We start from the raw sequence: 18,936 nt of genomic DNA on the forward strand, positions 1-18,936 counted from the left end.
TTTTCTCTTCTTTCTTTGTTCAGTCTACTTGAATTTAGGACACAAAATTTCATAAATTGCTACTGTGCTGTTTATTAATCAATTCCAGTGCTCTATTTACTAGATTTCTTGCTGGTTTCAGAGAAAAAGAGTGCAAGTTGATCAGATGAGAAACCACCTTCAGTCAGTAGTGGTTGGTTGGTTGTTTGTTTTAAATGGTAGCATTATTGTTTAGTTTTTAATTGTTATATCAATTTTACCTGGACCTCAAGTAGAGATGTACAGAGTAATCCTCTTCTATGCTTTCTGTGAAATGTGAAGAAAATCAACTGTCTTCTGTGGGGAAAAATGATTTCTCATTCAGCCCAATTCAGCTTTTTAACAGCTGTTTCTAAGGAAATGATGCAGCTAGAATATAACTATATACATAGTTATAGGGTACTATGGCTAGGATGTGTTTGGACTTGATGATCTTCAAGGTCTTTTCCAACCTGGGTAATTCTGTGATTCTATGATTCTTTTCTTCTTTTTTGAGGGCCAAGGTAAATAAAGACTAGGTGATGAAAAGTTCAGATAATATCCATTTCCTCTCATAATACACTGTACCTGTAAATATCTTAAAATTATCCCTCAGAAGGTGTGTTTGCTGTTTTGTTTTTTTTGTTGTTGTTGTTTTGTTTTGGTTGGTTTTGTTTGTTTGTTTGTTTTCCTATTTAGAAAAAGGAAGTAGTTAAATACTTTATGATAGTAGATCTTGTCACAGTGATACAGTGACAGACAGGTTGAAGTGGAATCTTTCTATTCTGTCATTTCCTATCTGCTCAGAAGTGTCATTTATCAAGTAAAAAGAGAAACCTTAGCTGACAGTGCTTTACAGCAAATGTGATTTACAGAACAGGTTTTTTGTATTCAACATAGCATTAAATTTAAATACATGAGGAAAAGAATTTTTATACTCATTTTCAATCTAATCAGTGGCGAAAAATATTTGAAGTATTAATATTAAGAAAAAAAGAGAATGCTTAATCATCAGCAACAAAATTTAATAGGCCCTTGCTTTTAGATCCCTGAGTTCAGATTGGCATTGAAGAACATTCCAAAATAAATAAAAAATGAAGTGGCAGAAGATTTATTTGCTACTTTAGGTTCCAATCAATGTCAAACAAAACATAAACTTGTACAGTCAGTTTGGAATATTTGACCTCTCCAAATGCAATGGACTTAAGCAGGAACTCTTTCAGCTTATGTTTCCAGGTATGCCTTTATTCAGAAAGGTAGAGACCCTATAGCTCTTGTCTTTCTTATTGTTTTCTAACTACAGGAAACTGTTTTTTTAGACTTGACTTTAGTGGCAGCTCTATTGTATTTATAATTTGTGTATTTATCATTAGTGATTTTTATCAACTATTATATTTGAGCAGGGTATATGATGATACACTGTCTTCCTGGTGACATATTCATAGTTAATCCTTCAGTGTACACAAAAGTATTGCCATTGGCATCAGTAGGGCAATTTCTATGAGGAAAAATTGTCCCTGGAATTGAGCAGCTGTACTACCGCTTCCAAGAGAAATCAAAATATCAAGGAAAACATTGTCTATAATGCTACGGCCCATAATTAGATGAGATGAGATGAGGAATTTCATACACAGTTCACATGGGATTTGGTATTCAAACATGCGCCCCCTGTGGCTGATTGGATTTTCAGTGTAAAGCCTGTGTAGTTAACATATAAGGAATACGCAACATAAACTATATGATTTTGTATCCTGTAGCTGAAGGCATCTGTAGTGTAGTTCTACAGAAAATGAATTATGTTCACACACTCTTGCAAGAAAACAGACCTTCTCATTTTGCTTGGCAAGTACGTACACTTCATTTTACACTAACGTTATCTAACGTTATATCTAACATTATCAACAGCTGAATTTCTGGAACTTCCTTGTCAGGCACATATTCGTCAGACTGCCCCTCTGCTGCCATCTGTCACCTGGCAACAATATGGAAAGTAATATTGGTGGGAAGGGTCAACCTCTAGTGCTATACTACCAACATCTACATCTGATGTCATGGGCCAGCATAATAAAATGAATAGGATTTACTTTTGGAGAAGCCCTCATATTTATTCATACATTGTAATACATATTTTCATGCATTTTTTTTTATATATGTTATGAAAGTGGCACAACAGGGAATATAATGCAAAATAATGTATTCCAGTAAGCATGTGGTACCTAGAGAGATGCAGGAATTTTTTGGTTCACTTACAGATTCCTATTTCAAAGGGGAAATAATACAATAATATATACTAGCTACAAAGAGCACCACACCCTTTTATTTGCCATTTTAGTTAATCACAGCAATATGGAGTGTTTTGCAGATATTGCATGATTAAGTAGCAAGAATGCAGAATTCAGTTGTAATGGATTTCCTTCATTTGATTTTAGAATTAAAAAGTAAGTATTGCTTTGAAAAGGAACATTGCTATCTGCTGCTTAGAACTGTGTTGTTTGTTTTTTTTAATTTTTTAATTTTTTTTCCTCAGAACCTTGATCATCATAACTTCCCATTCTTCATTTCTCAGTTTCATACATCAGCATTACCTTCCAACATAGCCACCAGGCTTCCAGCCAAGTGCTGATGTGGACTGAGAATCGTCATTTTCAGAGGTGTAAATCAAACTATCTCTACTGTTGCCAACTGAAATGCATTCATCCATGAGAGGCAGTGTCTTACACAGATTCCTTTGAACCAGGATATAGCTTACCATGAATTTCAAGTACATGGTAGTAAAAGGAAAATACTACATCTGTTCACAGGGATATGTGCACAATATTGTTTTTCTCATCTGATGTGTTGAGGTCTTTGGACCTAAGGGTCTCAGATTCAATCCCCTGCTATGTTTCTGTGAAATATTTTACAAAACTCTGAAATTACAAAAATGTAAGAACTTCCACTGAGATGTAACCAGCAGCTGCACGCTTCATTGTAGATGATCTTAATTCAGTAAGATGTATAGAACTGCATTGGAGAAATAAAAAATTGGAATTTGCTGTATTTCCTCTTCTTTTTTTTTTTTCTTCTTTTTTTTTCTTCACTTACTGTCTAATTGCTGTTACTGAAATTTGTTGTTGGAATCTGTGTTTTTGTTGTTACCATACTGTTGTAGGTAAAAACCTTGACAGATTCTTGGTCCCATCATCTGTTCCAGTTGTGCAGAACACTGATGTTTTTCAAAGTATCCCTGTTTTCCAAGCAGTAACAAAAGTGTGTGAATGCCACAACAGAGTGCTGAAGAAAGCCTCTGTTTCAACCTAACCATAGTTACTGCTCAAGAGGTGGCATACTGTATTCCAGAAGCTAGGTGTGGCAACATAGAAATCTGTGATGAGAACTGAAAGAAGACCATCTCTGATTGCATACTAAGATGTTTCTAAAAACTGTGGGGAAAAAAATAATCATCCAGTACCTAACACAGCTCTTCTGGCAAGATCTCTACTGAAGACTTCTCTGTTTCATAAAATAAAAAGTAGCTTTTTAAGCCAACATGATTTAAGCTTAAAGACTTATATAAGAAATAATGAACATCCTGACAGCCTCTACACACACAGATTTGAGCTGATGAAGATGTCACATTAAGTCTTATTTATTATTTCTCCCAAATGAAATTCAACACAGCTATGGTCTGAAACTAGTTGACACACTGTAATTTGGAGTTGAGTTCAGTAAGAATATGAATTATGCAAAAGTGAATTCCAATATTAATTCTTACATTTAATTTAAAAAGAGAAGCTCAGGACACTGAGTTTCTGTATGCATCAACTCTGGCTGAAATGATGGTTCAAAAGTCATGATCAGAAGTATTTGCAATTTGTAACTTACATGTATAATTACTTGAATGTTCCATAAGTTAATGTTGATAGAGCTTTCAATTTGTGCAATTGATTTAATTTGGAAAGAAAAAGATAATTATTTCAGAATGTGCTTTTGCACATTACTTTTTAATTCAGCATAATGCAGCAAAAATATTTTTTCTGGAGGAGCATAGAATGACATAAATTCATAGCTCTTTAAGTCATTGATGATGAGAAAGATAAGGATTCACTTGAGCAGATAGGTCAGGTAGCAGTTTTGTTCCCCGCTAATTTGTTCCTAATGACTTATTTGCCATCAATATTACTAACTGGCAGCAACACTCATTATTGGAAAAGTCTGGTCTGACTTAGTATGCTTAAATTAAATCCCTGTGACAGAAGGAGATAATGGTTTTATTTAATTGGATGATCAGTGATTTAATTTAAATAAAACTCAGCTTTATTTGACAAACAAATCATTAGGAAAGGAGTAGAAAAGCTTCCTATTTAATTCCTCTTGAATAATAATGTATACTAATCTAAATTGGACAGTACATAAAAGGTACTTAAGAAAGCAGAACCATGTTGTTGTTTTTTGTTATCACTTTTATAAAAATTAGATAAGAATCTTGAAAGTAGATACTTCACAAAACATAAAGAAACTATAACAATGTGTTCCTAAGAAAATTAGTCATGATCATAAGATATGCACAGCACACTATTTCAACTAATTAATTTTAGTCTTAGCTTATTATATATATGCATGTATATATGTATATAATCTTTTTCTTTGAGTTATTTAATTATTGTTTAATATTGTCATAGAACTACGAAAGACTATTTGTGGGTGGACGTGCCTATTAAAAATACTTTACAAAACTAGTACAAAAATATTTCTTCTTATTGCAGATGACAGTTTTCAGCCTTATAAGGAAACAAAACTATATTTTCCAAACAATCTATATAAACCATTATTTTCTTCCTTATTTATTTATTTATTGTTATTAGTCTTTCTTTTATTGCATCATTTTAGTTGCCATTTCTTTCCATATGCTTATATTGTGTCCTGACTCTTCCTGACACCAGCTTTAGTTTGGGATCTTGGGTGATTAATGCACATTAGCTGCGTACTTGAAAGGTGCCTTTAGTCATCTAAATTTTTGGATCAATAAACATTTACAGTGAATGTGACATGAACAGATAATGTCTTGTCCCTAAATGTCCTTCCTCTGAAGGGTGTCTCTATGTGTGCATTTGATGAAGACAGGAGGAAATAAAAGTATTTGGTTTGAATAGTGGCAATTGCTCTGTTCTTCAAGTTAGTTAATTTCCTGAATTAAAGTCTGTGACCCCACTACCTTGTATCATATGGGGGGGAGGGGGGGGGGGGGTGTTAATCAGGTTGTGTTTTTAGTTGGGAGAAATATTAACATTTACATAAAAGCCACAAATGACAATCTAATGATCAGGTTTTGAATGAAACTCTGTAATCTATGTAGATCATAGAATACTTGCCAATATAAAATCTGTGATACATATCTTTACAAATAACTCTCTTTATAAAGGGCAGTCTTCCAACTACAGTTTTCCTAAGTGGTTTGTATGAAAGGTTTCTCATTTACATTTACATCCTCTTCTTCTGCACTGGTCATCTTTGTTCCACCACACAGACTTTAAAGATCAGGATTGCCATAGTACCTCTACTTTGCATCTGCCTTTTCCATACAGAAATGATGATTTTTCTTTTCCTCAGTTCAGGCTATCATTTCGCGTTTGTGGTCTTAATGCAATAATGGATTTCAGTCTGATTATTTTGACTCCTTGAACAGCTTTTGTTGCAAATGTTATGCAAAAAAAGCCACAGGGGAGGGAAAGCTTGTGGCTACAGAGCAAATGGAAATTCTTAGAAGTACTTAGAGAAAGTAATGGAATTATGCCCTAAAATGTATTGCATAATGAAAAATACTGTAGAGATACAGGTATAGGGTTTATAAGTCGTACTATTGTGTGTTCATAGAAGGGTTAATATCTTGGAACATTCATCTATGAACTGCCTTTATAGCTCTTAAATTCATCTACTAGTAATAAACTGAAAAAAAAAATATTTTTTCAGCCTGTGATACTGGTAACAGAAGAAAACTCAGTTCAACCTTCCTTGACTATTAAAAGATTATTTTTTTTTTCTCTCTTTTTTTCTTTCCATAGCTCTTGTTTCATACCTTGGGCGTGGATAATAATAATTTTATTTCAAGTCTGGTATATCTTGGAATTTAACTTTAGGGTGTTTTTTTTTTCTTTGTTTTGTAGGTTGTTGGTTTGCTTTTGCTTTCTTCACCAATATCTGTGAATTCACAAAGTATTTTGACTTTCCAAAACATTCGAAGTTCATTAATGCAAGTGTCTGAAGTATTTAAGATGTACAGTTAAGAATCGGGTGCAAAGGATGCTGAGGAATGTACTACTAAGGTACATACATTTCTGATCCATGCTACTGCCACGCTCAGTTTTGCAAGGAGTATAAAGTAGTTCTTGAAGTATGCTAAAGTAATACATGCATTTGGTGATCTTTCCTGTGTTTACAGAAGTTATTTAAAATTCTGCATCTGTGTAAACACTTGAAACGACACTGAGTTAATAACACTGTACTGTTAAAGCTATAAATTGATAAAATCTTCTTCTAGGAAAAACAAAAAAAAAAAACCAACCAACCAAAACAAAACAAAAAACAAAACAAAACAAAACAAAAACAAAAAACACCTATTTGTTTTACTGAGTTCAGCTGTCAGGATGTGCTTAGTTCACTATTGGTAATGAGTAAAGATTCTTGGAGACCACCAGAAGCCACCTTCTTGTTCCGAAGGTCCTTATTATAAAAAACGTGTCTTCATGCATCATCTGATTTTCTGACAGACGTTTCTACTTCAAAGTTAATCTCTACCACAGAATATTAACAAAGTTAATCCCTGCCTTTAGAAATAGACAGTCGTGGAAGTGGGGAAAAAGTAGGTCTGGAGGATTTAATATGTTGCATCACAAAAGGAAGTCTTAGGTAGATATTGAGACGTTAATGGATTCATGAATTTTTTATTTTTTTTTTCCTTAATTGTTCTTTAGCACTCTGACTTTGAACCTTCTTAGGTCAATCTTTTTCTATGGGGCAGTAGCAACTTCCAGAGAAAGAGTTATAGTGACCTGTGGAACAACACTCAGACTCACAAGAGTCAGAATGTAAGGTAGTTTATTTAAGGTGCATACACCAGCACAATGGGGGAGCTTGCACCGCCCCAATTGCGCAACTGTTGTCTCTCAAGCAGTCATATTTATACCACACAAAGTGCACACTCATTATTACATGCAGCAGGTATTGCTAACTCTTTCTAGACAGTGGGTTGTCCTATGCTAACTAATTCCTTGAATGTTTTCTTGCTTTTTACTCCTTGGGCATGCACAGTGTATAGTCAAGTCAAATTAAATGAGTTTTCTTTTATGATGACTGGTCCAGTTTCTTATCTGAAGGTTTCAGGCCTTCCAGGAGCTTCTTCCTTTGCAATATGCTATTGATAAGCGAAAGCCTTGCCCTGTTCTACCAAACTCCTCCCAAGTCCTGCTTATTCCTAGTAATCCCCTTCCCAAACTCCGCCTAAACTCCCCCAAGTCCTGCCTATTCATGGTAAACCACACCCCAAACCCCACCTCTGAAGAAAGGTTTCCTCCCTTCTTTGATTTCCATTTATCGAAATTTATCAAGGGCATCCCTCTCTACATGTACAGGGGGCCCCCCATACAGTGATCATCCTAGCGTTTCTACCTTTACTCTGTAGTGTTTTGATTTTGAAAATATTCTACTAAAATATTCCACTAAAATACTATCTATTCAACTAAAATACTAAATTTTTCTACTATTAAATATGCTACTAAAATGTTGTACTTATCCTACTTCTTTCTTATTTTCCCCAAGCAATTTTAGAAGATTTTGAATTCCTGCAGAATTAATTCCACAGTTATTTTGTAAACATTTGTAAGAGTTTGCCAAACCAAATTAATTGGATTTGTTTCTAAAAGTGGTGGTAAGGAAATACAGGAAGTGTTATGGCCTGCCATAACATTTATTGCAATAATCATACTTCTTGCTAGCAATTAGACATAACTGCCTGTAGAACTAACATATAATTTCTTCTTGGCACGCTTGTGGTGAGTTGTATTACCAACTTTTTCATTTTCTCTGAAGCAAACTAGCTGTCAGCTACTTGCAGTCTGAAGCAGACTGTTAGATCATATGGCCCAGTAGACTGACTCAGTTTGGCATCTGGTATTGGATGTGATTCAAGAATACTGTCATAGTTCCTGCATAGATTTACACAATGTACTTCACAATACAATTCCATCTTATTTTTCATACTTGATTTTTTGTCAGTCTTTTCCTTTGCCATATGTTTTATTGTTTGTAACCATTAACAAAAATTACGGGATAATGCGTCTTTATCTGCCATTACAAAAAACCAGTCATAGGTTTTTTGCACTAACAGATTTTGCTGCAAGAAATGCTTAATCTTATGGTTATGGTAGATTTTTCCAATGATCTGACCCTAAAATAGTCTCTGTGTTACTTAGTAGGGAGGGTAACAGAATATATTTGAAATTATTCCTTTGCATTTTCAAACCTTTGTGGCATTTTTAACATTGAGGATTTACAGAGAAAATGTGGTTGTGAAGAAAATTCATATGAATACACTCATTTGGACCACACAGTCTTAATAAACTTAAGTAATTCTGAAATGTAAACATCAGGGGAGTTTCAGGAAGATTTTTGTGGTTATGCTCTTGTTCAAATAGCAAAGCAGGAATTAGAAAATAAGTACAAATCAGAAGGAAAAGTAGAAACCAGAACAAGACTACTGATGTACACGGTGTCAGAAAAAGTAGTCTATTGCAAATTTTCCATATGTTCTTCAGCACAAAATGTGTCTTTTCTTCTAATTCAGTATGGTATGTAGCATATAAAACCAAGATACCTAGCACACGTTTATTCTTTAGCTTAGACTGCTTTCTTGAAAATTTTAAGCATTCAATATCAAGACTACTTTCTAGTGCTGTGAAAGTCACTGTTCATTAATAGGGGGGTTGGACTAGATGACCTTTAAATGTCCCTTCCAACTCAAATGATTCTCTGATTCAAGTCCAACCAGTGGCAGTTCCTCTGTCCTTGCATCTGAATGTCAATGTTGTATCTCTTTTTATTGCTGGAGAATTTAGTTCAATTTAAATTAAAGCAATCAGCTATTTAACTACAGTAATTAGATGCTTTGTAACATTTAATTGCCCCACAAATTGCATGGCTCAATACAGGTTACAAATAAGTATGCATTTGCCCATTGTCTAGCAACAGCATTTGAGGAGCCTATAACATAGTATGATTTGATGAAATAAACACAGTGTGACAAATCCTAGCTAATGCAATTCTGGTTCAATCAATGAAGTGATTTTTGGGTTATACCAGCTGAGTGATGTTTCTGAAGCACAGTAAACACAACCAAACTACAGAATTGCTAATGCTACTAATTACCAAGTCCAGTAAATTTGAAAGAGATTTGCTTGAGCTTGTGTTCTAATATCCTTCTTTCATTCTTTTAGCAGCCATTGTTTTGCTTTCTTCTTGTTATATATATATATATATATATTTTTTCCCTTACTAGGGAAAAAAGAATATGTATAATGTAACTATTTCTCTTTAGTATAATCCTAGCTTGATTTGTTACTAATTGAATGTAAACCCTTCAGCTGGCAATCAGAGAGATTCAACCATCTCAGATTTAATTCCAAGTCTGATAACAGGATATGGGAGAAGAGACAGTATTCTTTGCATGGTTTTCTGTTTACAAATCCTTGCTTGGATATCATATTCTTCTTCTTTGTGATATTCCTTCTTCCAAGAGTATGGAGAAAGGGAGACACTGCAATAAAGCCTAGACGTACTTTGGTTAATACAGTGAAATAAGTAAGAAAAAGCTGAGATTCCCTTTATAAAATTACATTTTTCTGTGAGCTTTCTCAGCATCTTTTTGATTTATTATTTTGTTTCACTTCATTTGTGTCTGCAAGCCTCTATCTCATAATGGAAGAAAAATAGCAAGTTTTAGGTGAGCAAGGTATAATGGAACAGCAGGATGCTTGCAAGCCACTTAAATTAAAATGATGAGGAAGAAATAGATATTAATTATCTCAGGCTGTATTATCTTTTCATTTCACAGGCCGGGAATATTTAACTCCCCAGGAAAAAAAGAATTAAATTCCATTGAATTTTTCCACAGTGAACCAGTGCTCCAGAAGCAAAATGCTTTGTTTCAGACTGGAGAAATAATTTAAAATCCCATACAGGGGGTGACTAGATGAGAGATCAGAATCCAGTTTGTTCACTGAGCAGGAATGATGAAATGAAAAGGTAGACTAAGAAGAGACTATGTTTATGTTCACTCTATCCCACAAACTATGACCTCCTCCACAGTCACAAGGACCTACTTTCAATTTCAAGGCAATAGCTATAAATGTTAATAATTGCCTTTTCCTCTTTCTCTGTAGCTTAGCTTCTTGCCCCATTACGAAAACCATTATGTTTCTCAGTAATTCATTCTCTATATAATCTCATTTCATGTCCCAAGTTTCCTTTATTGCGTTTCACCTTGGGCAGTACATCATGTAAATAAAGCCTATATCCATAATCTGCTTAAAGAGAATTCACTCTTGAAAACTCCATTCCAACCTGTGTCCATTATAGCAGAACTCTTTAGACCTCATTAGGTGGTACAAGCAGGTGAGTATTTTAAAAGCTATTTCAGCATCTGTGATGTAACCTTGAGTACATATTCAGAGCTTCTAGTTATATTTAAAGGATGAGCATGAATCAGATAAAGACATTGAGAAAGATGTTTGTTGGACTATATCTCTACTGCAAAAATGCCTACATTTTCTGTTGAAGATAATGTTATAGTAGACAATGATCAAGAGGACAAACACTAATTCTTGAAGATTTTTTAAGTATTTTCTCAAAGTAAAAATAGAGATTTAACATTCAAATAGGCCGGAGAATGTGCAAATTGATATTGAAGATGAAAATGATTGAGTTAGAACTGATATTTTTATTTGTATTTTTCCAATAAGGAATTGAAAGCCTAGCTTCAAACTCTTTGTATCTCAGAAAACATAGAAATAAATGAACTAATATTTGTGGAAAATAGGTAGTACTTTTAAATTCTGTTTCATATGTATTGGAGGAGCAGTGCATTGTCCTATTTAATCCAGGTTTGATTTTGAGTTTGTTTAGCATTTCAACAAGCTGTGTGTGAAAATGAGCTGATTTCTGTGTGTGTGAAAGCCAAATGCCTGTGAAGGATTTTGACACTCTTTCATGTCATCTCACATTTGTTTGATGCAGTTATTGGTGTTTTTCCATTATTGGTCTTACTTTGGTTTCTAACAAAACCTAAACCTTTTTTCATTGCATTTATTGTAGTGAGCAGCATTCATGGCAGAAAACAGATAGAATTTGAAATACTGCCTGTGCTAGATACCAGACAGAGCTAAAAATATTAACATTCTACCTGTATTTTCACTGTGAACTTAAAGACAGGAAATTGGTTCCTCTAACACCTTTTATTTTACATAAGAGGAAAATAATAATTACTTTCAAGCCTAGAAAAAGTGATTAATGTTTCTTTCCTCCCTTTTCTCTTTTTGTTCTCAAGCTTCATTCTGACTTGGACAAGGGAGTGGGCACAGTTAAATATACCCTTTCAGGAGATGGTGCTGGCACTGTTTTTACTATTGATGAGACCACGGGAGACATTCATGCCATAAGGAGCCTAGATCGAGAAGAAAAACCTTTCTACACACTCCGGGCACAGGCTGTGGATGTCGACACCAAGAAGCCACTAGAGCCTGAATCAGAATTCATCATCAAAGTGCAGGACATTAATGATAATGAGCCAAAGTTTCTGGATGGACCTTACATTGCCAGTGTACCAGAAATGTCTCCCGTGGGTAAGAAGCTTTAAACTCTTGATAACTAATTGCATAACACTTGATAACTTAATTGTCTCAATATGCATTTCCTGCTGAGGAGAGAAAGGGAAGGATGAAATGAAAATACATCTTAAAAAAGTTAGTTAGAAATGTCTCACTCTGTACTTAGAAATATGCATATTGCAGTTTCATTTTTTACTTTATTAACTTGTCGAAAAAGTTATTGTCATACACAAATGAGTCCTTTTAACTTTTAATTCCTGAAGACATGAGAAGAAAAGAAATGGTACCCATGGCAGATACTTTAACTTTCAGAGATTCTATATTCCCAGACCTGATATTGCATGTGATGAATTGTGTTCCTTTTTCTTCCTAGTTCATGTTCATTATTTGTTGTGAAACATTTTGCTATTTATTGTTCCTCTCTATGCTGCTGCACAACTACTAGTATTTACATAATCCCATAGTTATGACATGAGGCAGAATTCTTTATCCTGTTACCTCGCAGGTGCTGAAAGTAATGATTGCCATCACCTGGCAGTCACGATGAAAAATAGAACTGGAGGAGAACCATCAAGACTTAGCTGAGGTCTTGAAAACCTATTATTCAAGATATTAAGTGCAATAGATTCATGAGGCAGAAAATAAATAAATAAATAAATAAATAAATAAAAAACAAGAAAAAAAAATACCCAGAAGATTGATTGTAAACATGGTAGATTTTCATATCTACAGATGTTACTGTAGGAGCAGAGAACTATAGAATCATATAATTATTTGAGTTGGAAGTAGTCTTGAAAAGTTACCTGGTCCAACTTCCCTGCAATGAATAGGGGCATCTACACTCCAATTATGTTGCTCAGATTCTGGTCCAGCCTGACCAGGTGTGCACTAATAAAGTTACAGAAGCACTGAAGTAGGCATTTGCTTGGAGAGTTTTCACAACACAGTAGACAAACGTCAGGACATAAACAACACTGATCTTGCATTTGAGCAGGAAAATACTGTAAGTGAATATTTCTGGTCTCTTCTTCATGGATGATTCTGCAGTGGTCCCAAGCAGTGCACTTGTAACTCAAACACACCACCTGCTTCTTTTTCCAGATGGCACTTTGGGCTTCCTTGTGGGCAGCAGAAATTAATTTCATACTGGATTGAGAAACAAAGAGGCAGTTGGTATCCACTGCCATTTCCCCTCATAAGCTAAGCTATCTTTTCCCAGTACTCCAGAAGCCACTACAAGTCATTTAATGCTCCCTTTACTTACTAACAGTTTCAGAACTTTTCTGACCATGAAGTGTGCAGAGATTCTGTTGATCCTTCAGCTGTGCAGCGCAGGTGGTAATATTTTGTATGACATTCCTGGAAGCAGCTACCTATCTATGTGTGTTGCTACCCTAAATTAATGGTGTACTATTTAAATTTAGTGATAAACAGTAGTAGTATGGGATAAAATGTGATGTGAGTAACATGTAGAGGCAATTGCATTATCCTCGTATGTCACCGAAACAAAAAATTGCAGGGAAGAGACCTCAGGAGATCATTGAGTACAACTCATTGCAAAAGCAGGTTCCCTACAGTAAGTTACACAGATAGACATACATACAGGTCTTGAATATCTCCAGAGAAGGAGACTCAACAGTGTCTCCAGGGTACTTGTTCCAGCACCCTTTTGCCTTCAAGGTAAAGAAGTTTTTCTTCATGTTCATATGAAACTTCCTGTGATGCAGTTTGTGCCCATTGCCCCTTATCTTGTTACTAGATAAAACTGAAAAGTGTCTGGCTCCATCCATCTGATTCTCAGCCTTTAGGTATTTATAAGCATTGATAAGATCCCCCCTCAGCCTTCTCTTCTCCAAGCTGAAGAGTCCCAGGTCTCTCAGCCTTTCCTCATAAGGGAGTTGATTTATACCCCTCAACATTTTTTTTCTATTTTTTTTTTTAATCCCTCTGCTGGACTCTCTCCAATAGTTCCCTGTCTTTCTAGAATTTGGGAGCACGGAAATGGACACAGATGTGGCCTCACCAAGGCAGAATAGAGGAGAAAAGCCTCCTTCTCAGTGTGCTGGTAACACTCTTTTGAAAGCACCCCAGGATACTATCAGCCTTCTTGGTCAATGGCCACAAGAGCACACTACTGATTCATGGCTAACCTGTTGTCCCCAAGGACACTGGTTTCATAGTCTCATAGTCTCGTAGTCTCCTGCGGGTTGGAAGGGACCTTTAGAGATCATCGAGTCCAACCCCCCGGGATTCGAGCCTCCTGTGTAGCAGAGCGGCACTTCTACCACTTGTGCTACAGGGGGGATTCGAACCCAGGGCCTCCGGTGTTGCAACGCGGCATTCCTACCACTTGCGCCACCGGGGCACACAGTTCTTCGCTGCAGAGCTCTGTAGGTCAGCCCCTAACCTGTACTGTTGCAGTTGTTCCTCTCCAAGTGTGGGAATCTGTGCTTGCCCTTGTTGAACCTCATAAGGTTTCTCTCCACCCAACTATCCAGTCTGTCCAGGTCTTGCTGAAAGGGAATGTAGCCTTCTTATGTGTCACCTCCTCCCAGCTTTGCATCATCAGCAAAATTGCTGAGGGTGGACTCTGGCCCACACCTACAGCTACAGATTAATGGTATACTCTGTTACACTCCATGCCTTCTTTTTATGGAAAAAAATAAACATAGGTATGCAAGTCATACCTGACATTCTTGGTGGCATTTTGTGATGGAGTTGCAATGTCAGTGGATAAAGGAAGAGCAATTGACATCATCTACCTTGACTTATACAAAGCATTTGTCAGTGTCCTGAATGACATCCTGTTCACCAAATTGGAGAAAAACAGATTTGATAGATAGACCACTCACTGGATAAGGATGTTTGTCTGGATTATAACACTCAGAGTTTCAGTCAGTGGCTCAATGTACAAGTGGAGACCAGTAACAAATGGCATTCCTCAGAGATCAGTAGTGGGACCAGTGTTATTTAAAATCTTTGTAGGCAACGTGAACGGTGGGATCAAGTGTACTTTCAACAGGTTTGAAGGTGACACGATGCTGAGTAGTACAGCTGATGCACTAGAGGGAAGGGATGCCATCCAGAGAGACCTGGACATGCTTGAGAGCTGAGCCCACGACAACCTCATAAAGTGAAATAAAGACAAGTGCAAAGCCATGCATCTGGGTTTGGGACAATTGGATGCTGCGTCCTTCACTTCGGCTACAACTCCAGGCATGGGGCAGAGTGGCTGGAAGACTGTGTAGAGGAAATGGACCTGGGGGTGTTGGTTGATGATCGGCTGAACATGAGCCAACAGTGTGCCCAGGTGGCCATGAAGGCCAACAGTATCCTGGCTTGCATCAGAAACAGTGTTGCCAGCAGGAGCAGAGAAATGATTGTTCCCCAGTACTCAGCACTAGTGAGGCCGCATCTTGAGTAATGTGTCCAGTTTTGGGCCCCTTACTGCAAGAAAGACATCAAGGCCACCCTGGAACTTGTACAGAGGAGGGCAACAAAGTTGGTGAGGGGTCTGGAGAACAGGCCATATGAGGAGAGGCTGAATGAGCTGGGACTGTTCAGCCTGGAGATAAGGAGGCTCAGGGGAGACCTTATTGCTCTCTATAACTTCCTGAAGGGAGGTTGTAGTGAACTGGGGTCAGCCTCTTCTCTTGTGTCATTAGTGATAGGACTAGAAGGATTGGTTTCAACCTGCAGCAGGGGAGATTCAGGCTGGACATTAGGAAATATTACTTCTCAGAAAGGGTGGTAAGGCACTGGAATGCACTGCCCAGGGAGGTGGTGGAGTCACCGACCCTGGGGGTGTTCAAAAATTGATTGGATGCTGTCTTGAGGGACATGGTTTAGTGGGAGTTATGATCTTCTAGATCTTTTCCAACCTTGGTGATTCTATGATTCTGTGATTCTATTTAATGTTGCATTCTTTACTGGGAACCAAATTTCATCATGTGCTTTTTAATCAGAAAAAATATCATCAGCAGGATATTTACTATGCTTTAAAACTCTAGTTTAAGACACCTGCAAAACAGAATACCTACCTGTTTTACATCAGAAGCAATTAACCTTGCACCTTCCACACATGCAGCGTAATCTACTCACCTGCAAAAAGGGGATACAAATAGATTTATCACAGATACAAACAAAAGAAAAAAGAGGTACTGTCTTGAAAAAATGTCTTAGTTACAGACTTCTGTATCATGCAGGCTACTTTACTGATAAATGATTTTCATTATTTCAGATACTTTCTAAGTGTGTATATTTTACATACTGTAGTGGAAGGATACTGTTGTCAGAATCTGACATTGTTGCTCACGTAACCATTGGAGCAAGGAGCTAAGAATATTTTATGACAGAGTATTTATTTTAGAAGGAACAATGATGTAAAGTTTCTTACAGAGAAACTCAACAGATGGAGTAGAACTAATATTTTAAGAATATAAATTACATTGTTGTTTGTTGTTAACAAGAAGAACAATAAGAAACTTACAAGAGCTTAAGTGCTAGAATCTGTTTGTTTGTTTTTTCCTCCTTACTTCTGGTATTGGTTGGATTTAACCATCTTTAACTGAAAATGTTATCTTGAAATAATGTGAATACCAACATGTAATGCAAACCAGAAATTGAAATCTCCATGTATGAAGACTGGGAAGAGGAAGGCAACTTCTTTATTTGAAAGTTAGAAAAATATCCTTAAATATAACTACTTTGTTGCTGATTCTGGTGGCTATTCCAGCTGCTTTTGCAACAGAGCTCTTGAAAGGATGCAAATACAGGGCAAGTTTTCACAAAGGTTATGCCTTTATTGAAACTTCAAGTCTAGATGACTCAGAACTGTAGCGTGCCAGCATTCACACTCAAGGAAAGAGCTAAATATATTTTTCGAGTTTAAGAGTATGTACAGAAATATCTGCATTACTTTTACCAATTAGACATATATCAATTGATCGTATTATTAACAATGTATTACACGTGACAAACTTTTAATTTCTGCCGCAATTTGCTATTTGTTTTCCGAGGTGCTGCCGTTATTCCTCTATGCTTATAGGTGGGATTATACTAAGCTCAGTAATTCCCTAAGCTAAAGATACCATGTGTTCCTTCCCAGAAAATTTAGTTTCATACCTTTCCCATGTACCCAGTAGTTTAATGTAACAGAATATCAACCTGTGTAAAATTACCCCAGTGAACTGGTGAGCAGAGAGAAATTCAGGAGCTTGCACAGTGGTCTGACATTGCCTATAGTTGCCTGTCTGTGTGTGGCTAGGAGCTTACCCTGGTGTAGTGCTGTAATGAGGTGGAAAGCACAGCAATAGCAGTTGGATGGCAAAGTCTTTGGCTGGAACAAATAAGGACAAGCCCACATGCAGCAGTCATAGGCACAGAGACAAAGAAAGAAAATTCACTTACTTTTGGAAGGACCCAGGTAGGCAGAAATCTCCAGCAAGATACCTTTGCCTCTACTGCCAATCCATAAATGAAGTCCGGGAGGGGGTGGATCCTAGCTCTGCCCCTTTCCACTCACTCAGGTGCACTGAATGTACCTGAGCTCCCCTACCTTCCTACCAGGTGCTCAACTGCTGTTTCAGTCCGTGACTTTGCAGTTCCGCTACATCTAGGTCAAGTTTGAGGAGGAAGGGCTATGAGACATGTAGATGGTCCTTCCATTGGTATAAATTCTGGCAGTGCATTTTTAAGCACTTTTGGAATTGCATTCAGCCTGCTGTGGAATATATTACTTGTGGAATTTGTAGATGCCAGAAAGGTATTTAAATGGAATTATGCAGTACCATGGGGAGATATGCGGTGGTACAATCTGTGCAGCTTCTGTCTACAGCTTTACCATCTCCACTATGATCTCCATGCTTTTTCTGGTGTTTCAAAGTCTTCAAAGACAGTGATGGGAATTGGATTCAAAACAGAAGTGCACTCAATTTTGTTTTCTCTATTAAATAATTATTATTATCATTGCTGCTATTTTCTTTGTTATTTATTTACTTATAAATAAATCTTTAGAACCTTGTTCAAAGCTTTATGAAAATCTAAATGCTGTTTTTCTATGCAAATAATATGTATATTCACTCAGTGATTCACTTAGCAGTTTTAAAGGGTTTTGTAAAGAGTGGCTTACTTTCACAACACTGTAATAACTCATAGAATCATAGAATAGCTTAGATTGGAAAGGACCTTAAAGACCATCTAGTTGTAGATAATTCCCTCCCATGGACAGGGCTGCCTTACTCAATCAAGGCCCCAACCAACCTGGCCTTGGAAGCTTCTAGGGATGGGGCATCCACAGCTTCTCTGGGCAGTCTGTTTCAGTGCCTTACTGCCTTCTGGGTAATTAATTTCTTCCTAATAATTAACTGAAATCTTCCTTATTTTAGTTTGAAACCTTTCCCCCTTTATTTTCACTATTAGACAACGTAAAAAAAAAAAAAAAAAAAAATAGGTCCCCTCCTAATTATAAGCTCCTTTCAAGTGCTGGAAGCCACAGTGTAGTCCCCCAAGAGCCTTTTCCAAGCTAAACAAGCCCAGCTCTCTCAGACCTTCCACAGGAGAGCGGTGTCCCCCTCTTATGATCATCCTCACAGCCCTCCTCTGGTCCCTACCCAACAGCTCCACATCTTTCTTGTGCAGGGAACCCCAGCTCTGGGTGTACTACTCCAAGGTGGGGCTTCACTGGGGCCTCATGAAAGCCTCCTCATGGTACTTCATTGGTTCAGGCTGATACACGTCTACCAACCTGTTCAACACCTGGGACAGTTCTGGTGTTCTCTTGATGCCAACAGCTTTTTGTAGAAATTCTTGACACACAGCCAGTCACATCAAATGTCATTTTGCACAATGCAGTTGATGTTTCAGCATATCTGGTTTAGAACTGCTTTGTTAATTCAGTTCTTGTCTTTGTGCTTCTTTTTATTATTATGAATAAAAATATCTGCTGCACTAATGATCAATATGTTCTCTAGCCTTTGTAAACAAATGTGAATTTTAAGAAATGAGCAAAAGGAAATGAAGGTATGACTGCTTTTTGTTAAAGACCCCTCTCTGTATATAAAGGGCATTGCACACACACAAACAC

The 18,936-nt window shown here is 36.8% G+C and overlaps 1 protein-coding gene across 3 annotated transcripts in view; it reads left to right on the plus strand.

Moving 5' to 3' along the window:
- Positions 1–18,936, plus strand: part of CDH12 (cadherin 12) — a 510,555-nt gene that overhangs the window by 386,957 nt on the left and 104,662 nt on the right. For all 3 annotated transcript variants that reach the window (XM_015854453.3, XM_085537824.1, XM_085537823.1), the window contains one exon: positions 11,573–11,867. In XM_015854453.3, coding sequence (XP_015709939.2) covers positions 11,573–11,867 — 295 coding nt within the window. The remainder of the gene's footprint in view (positions 1–11,572; positions 11,868–18,936) is intronic.

This window comes from Coturnix japonica, chromosome 2, assembly GCF_054131305.1.
Source record: "Coturnix japonica strain WE chromosome 2, WE-NBRP24, whole genome shotgun sequence".
Taxonomy (NCBI): Eukaryota; Metazoa; Chordata; class Aves; order Galliformes; family Phasianidae; genus Coturnix; species Coturnix japonica.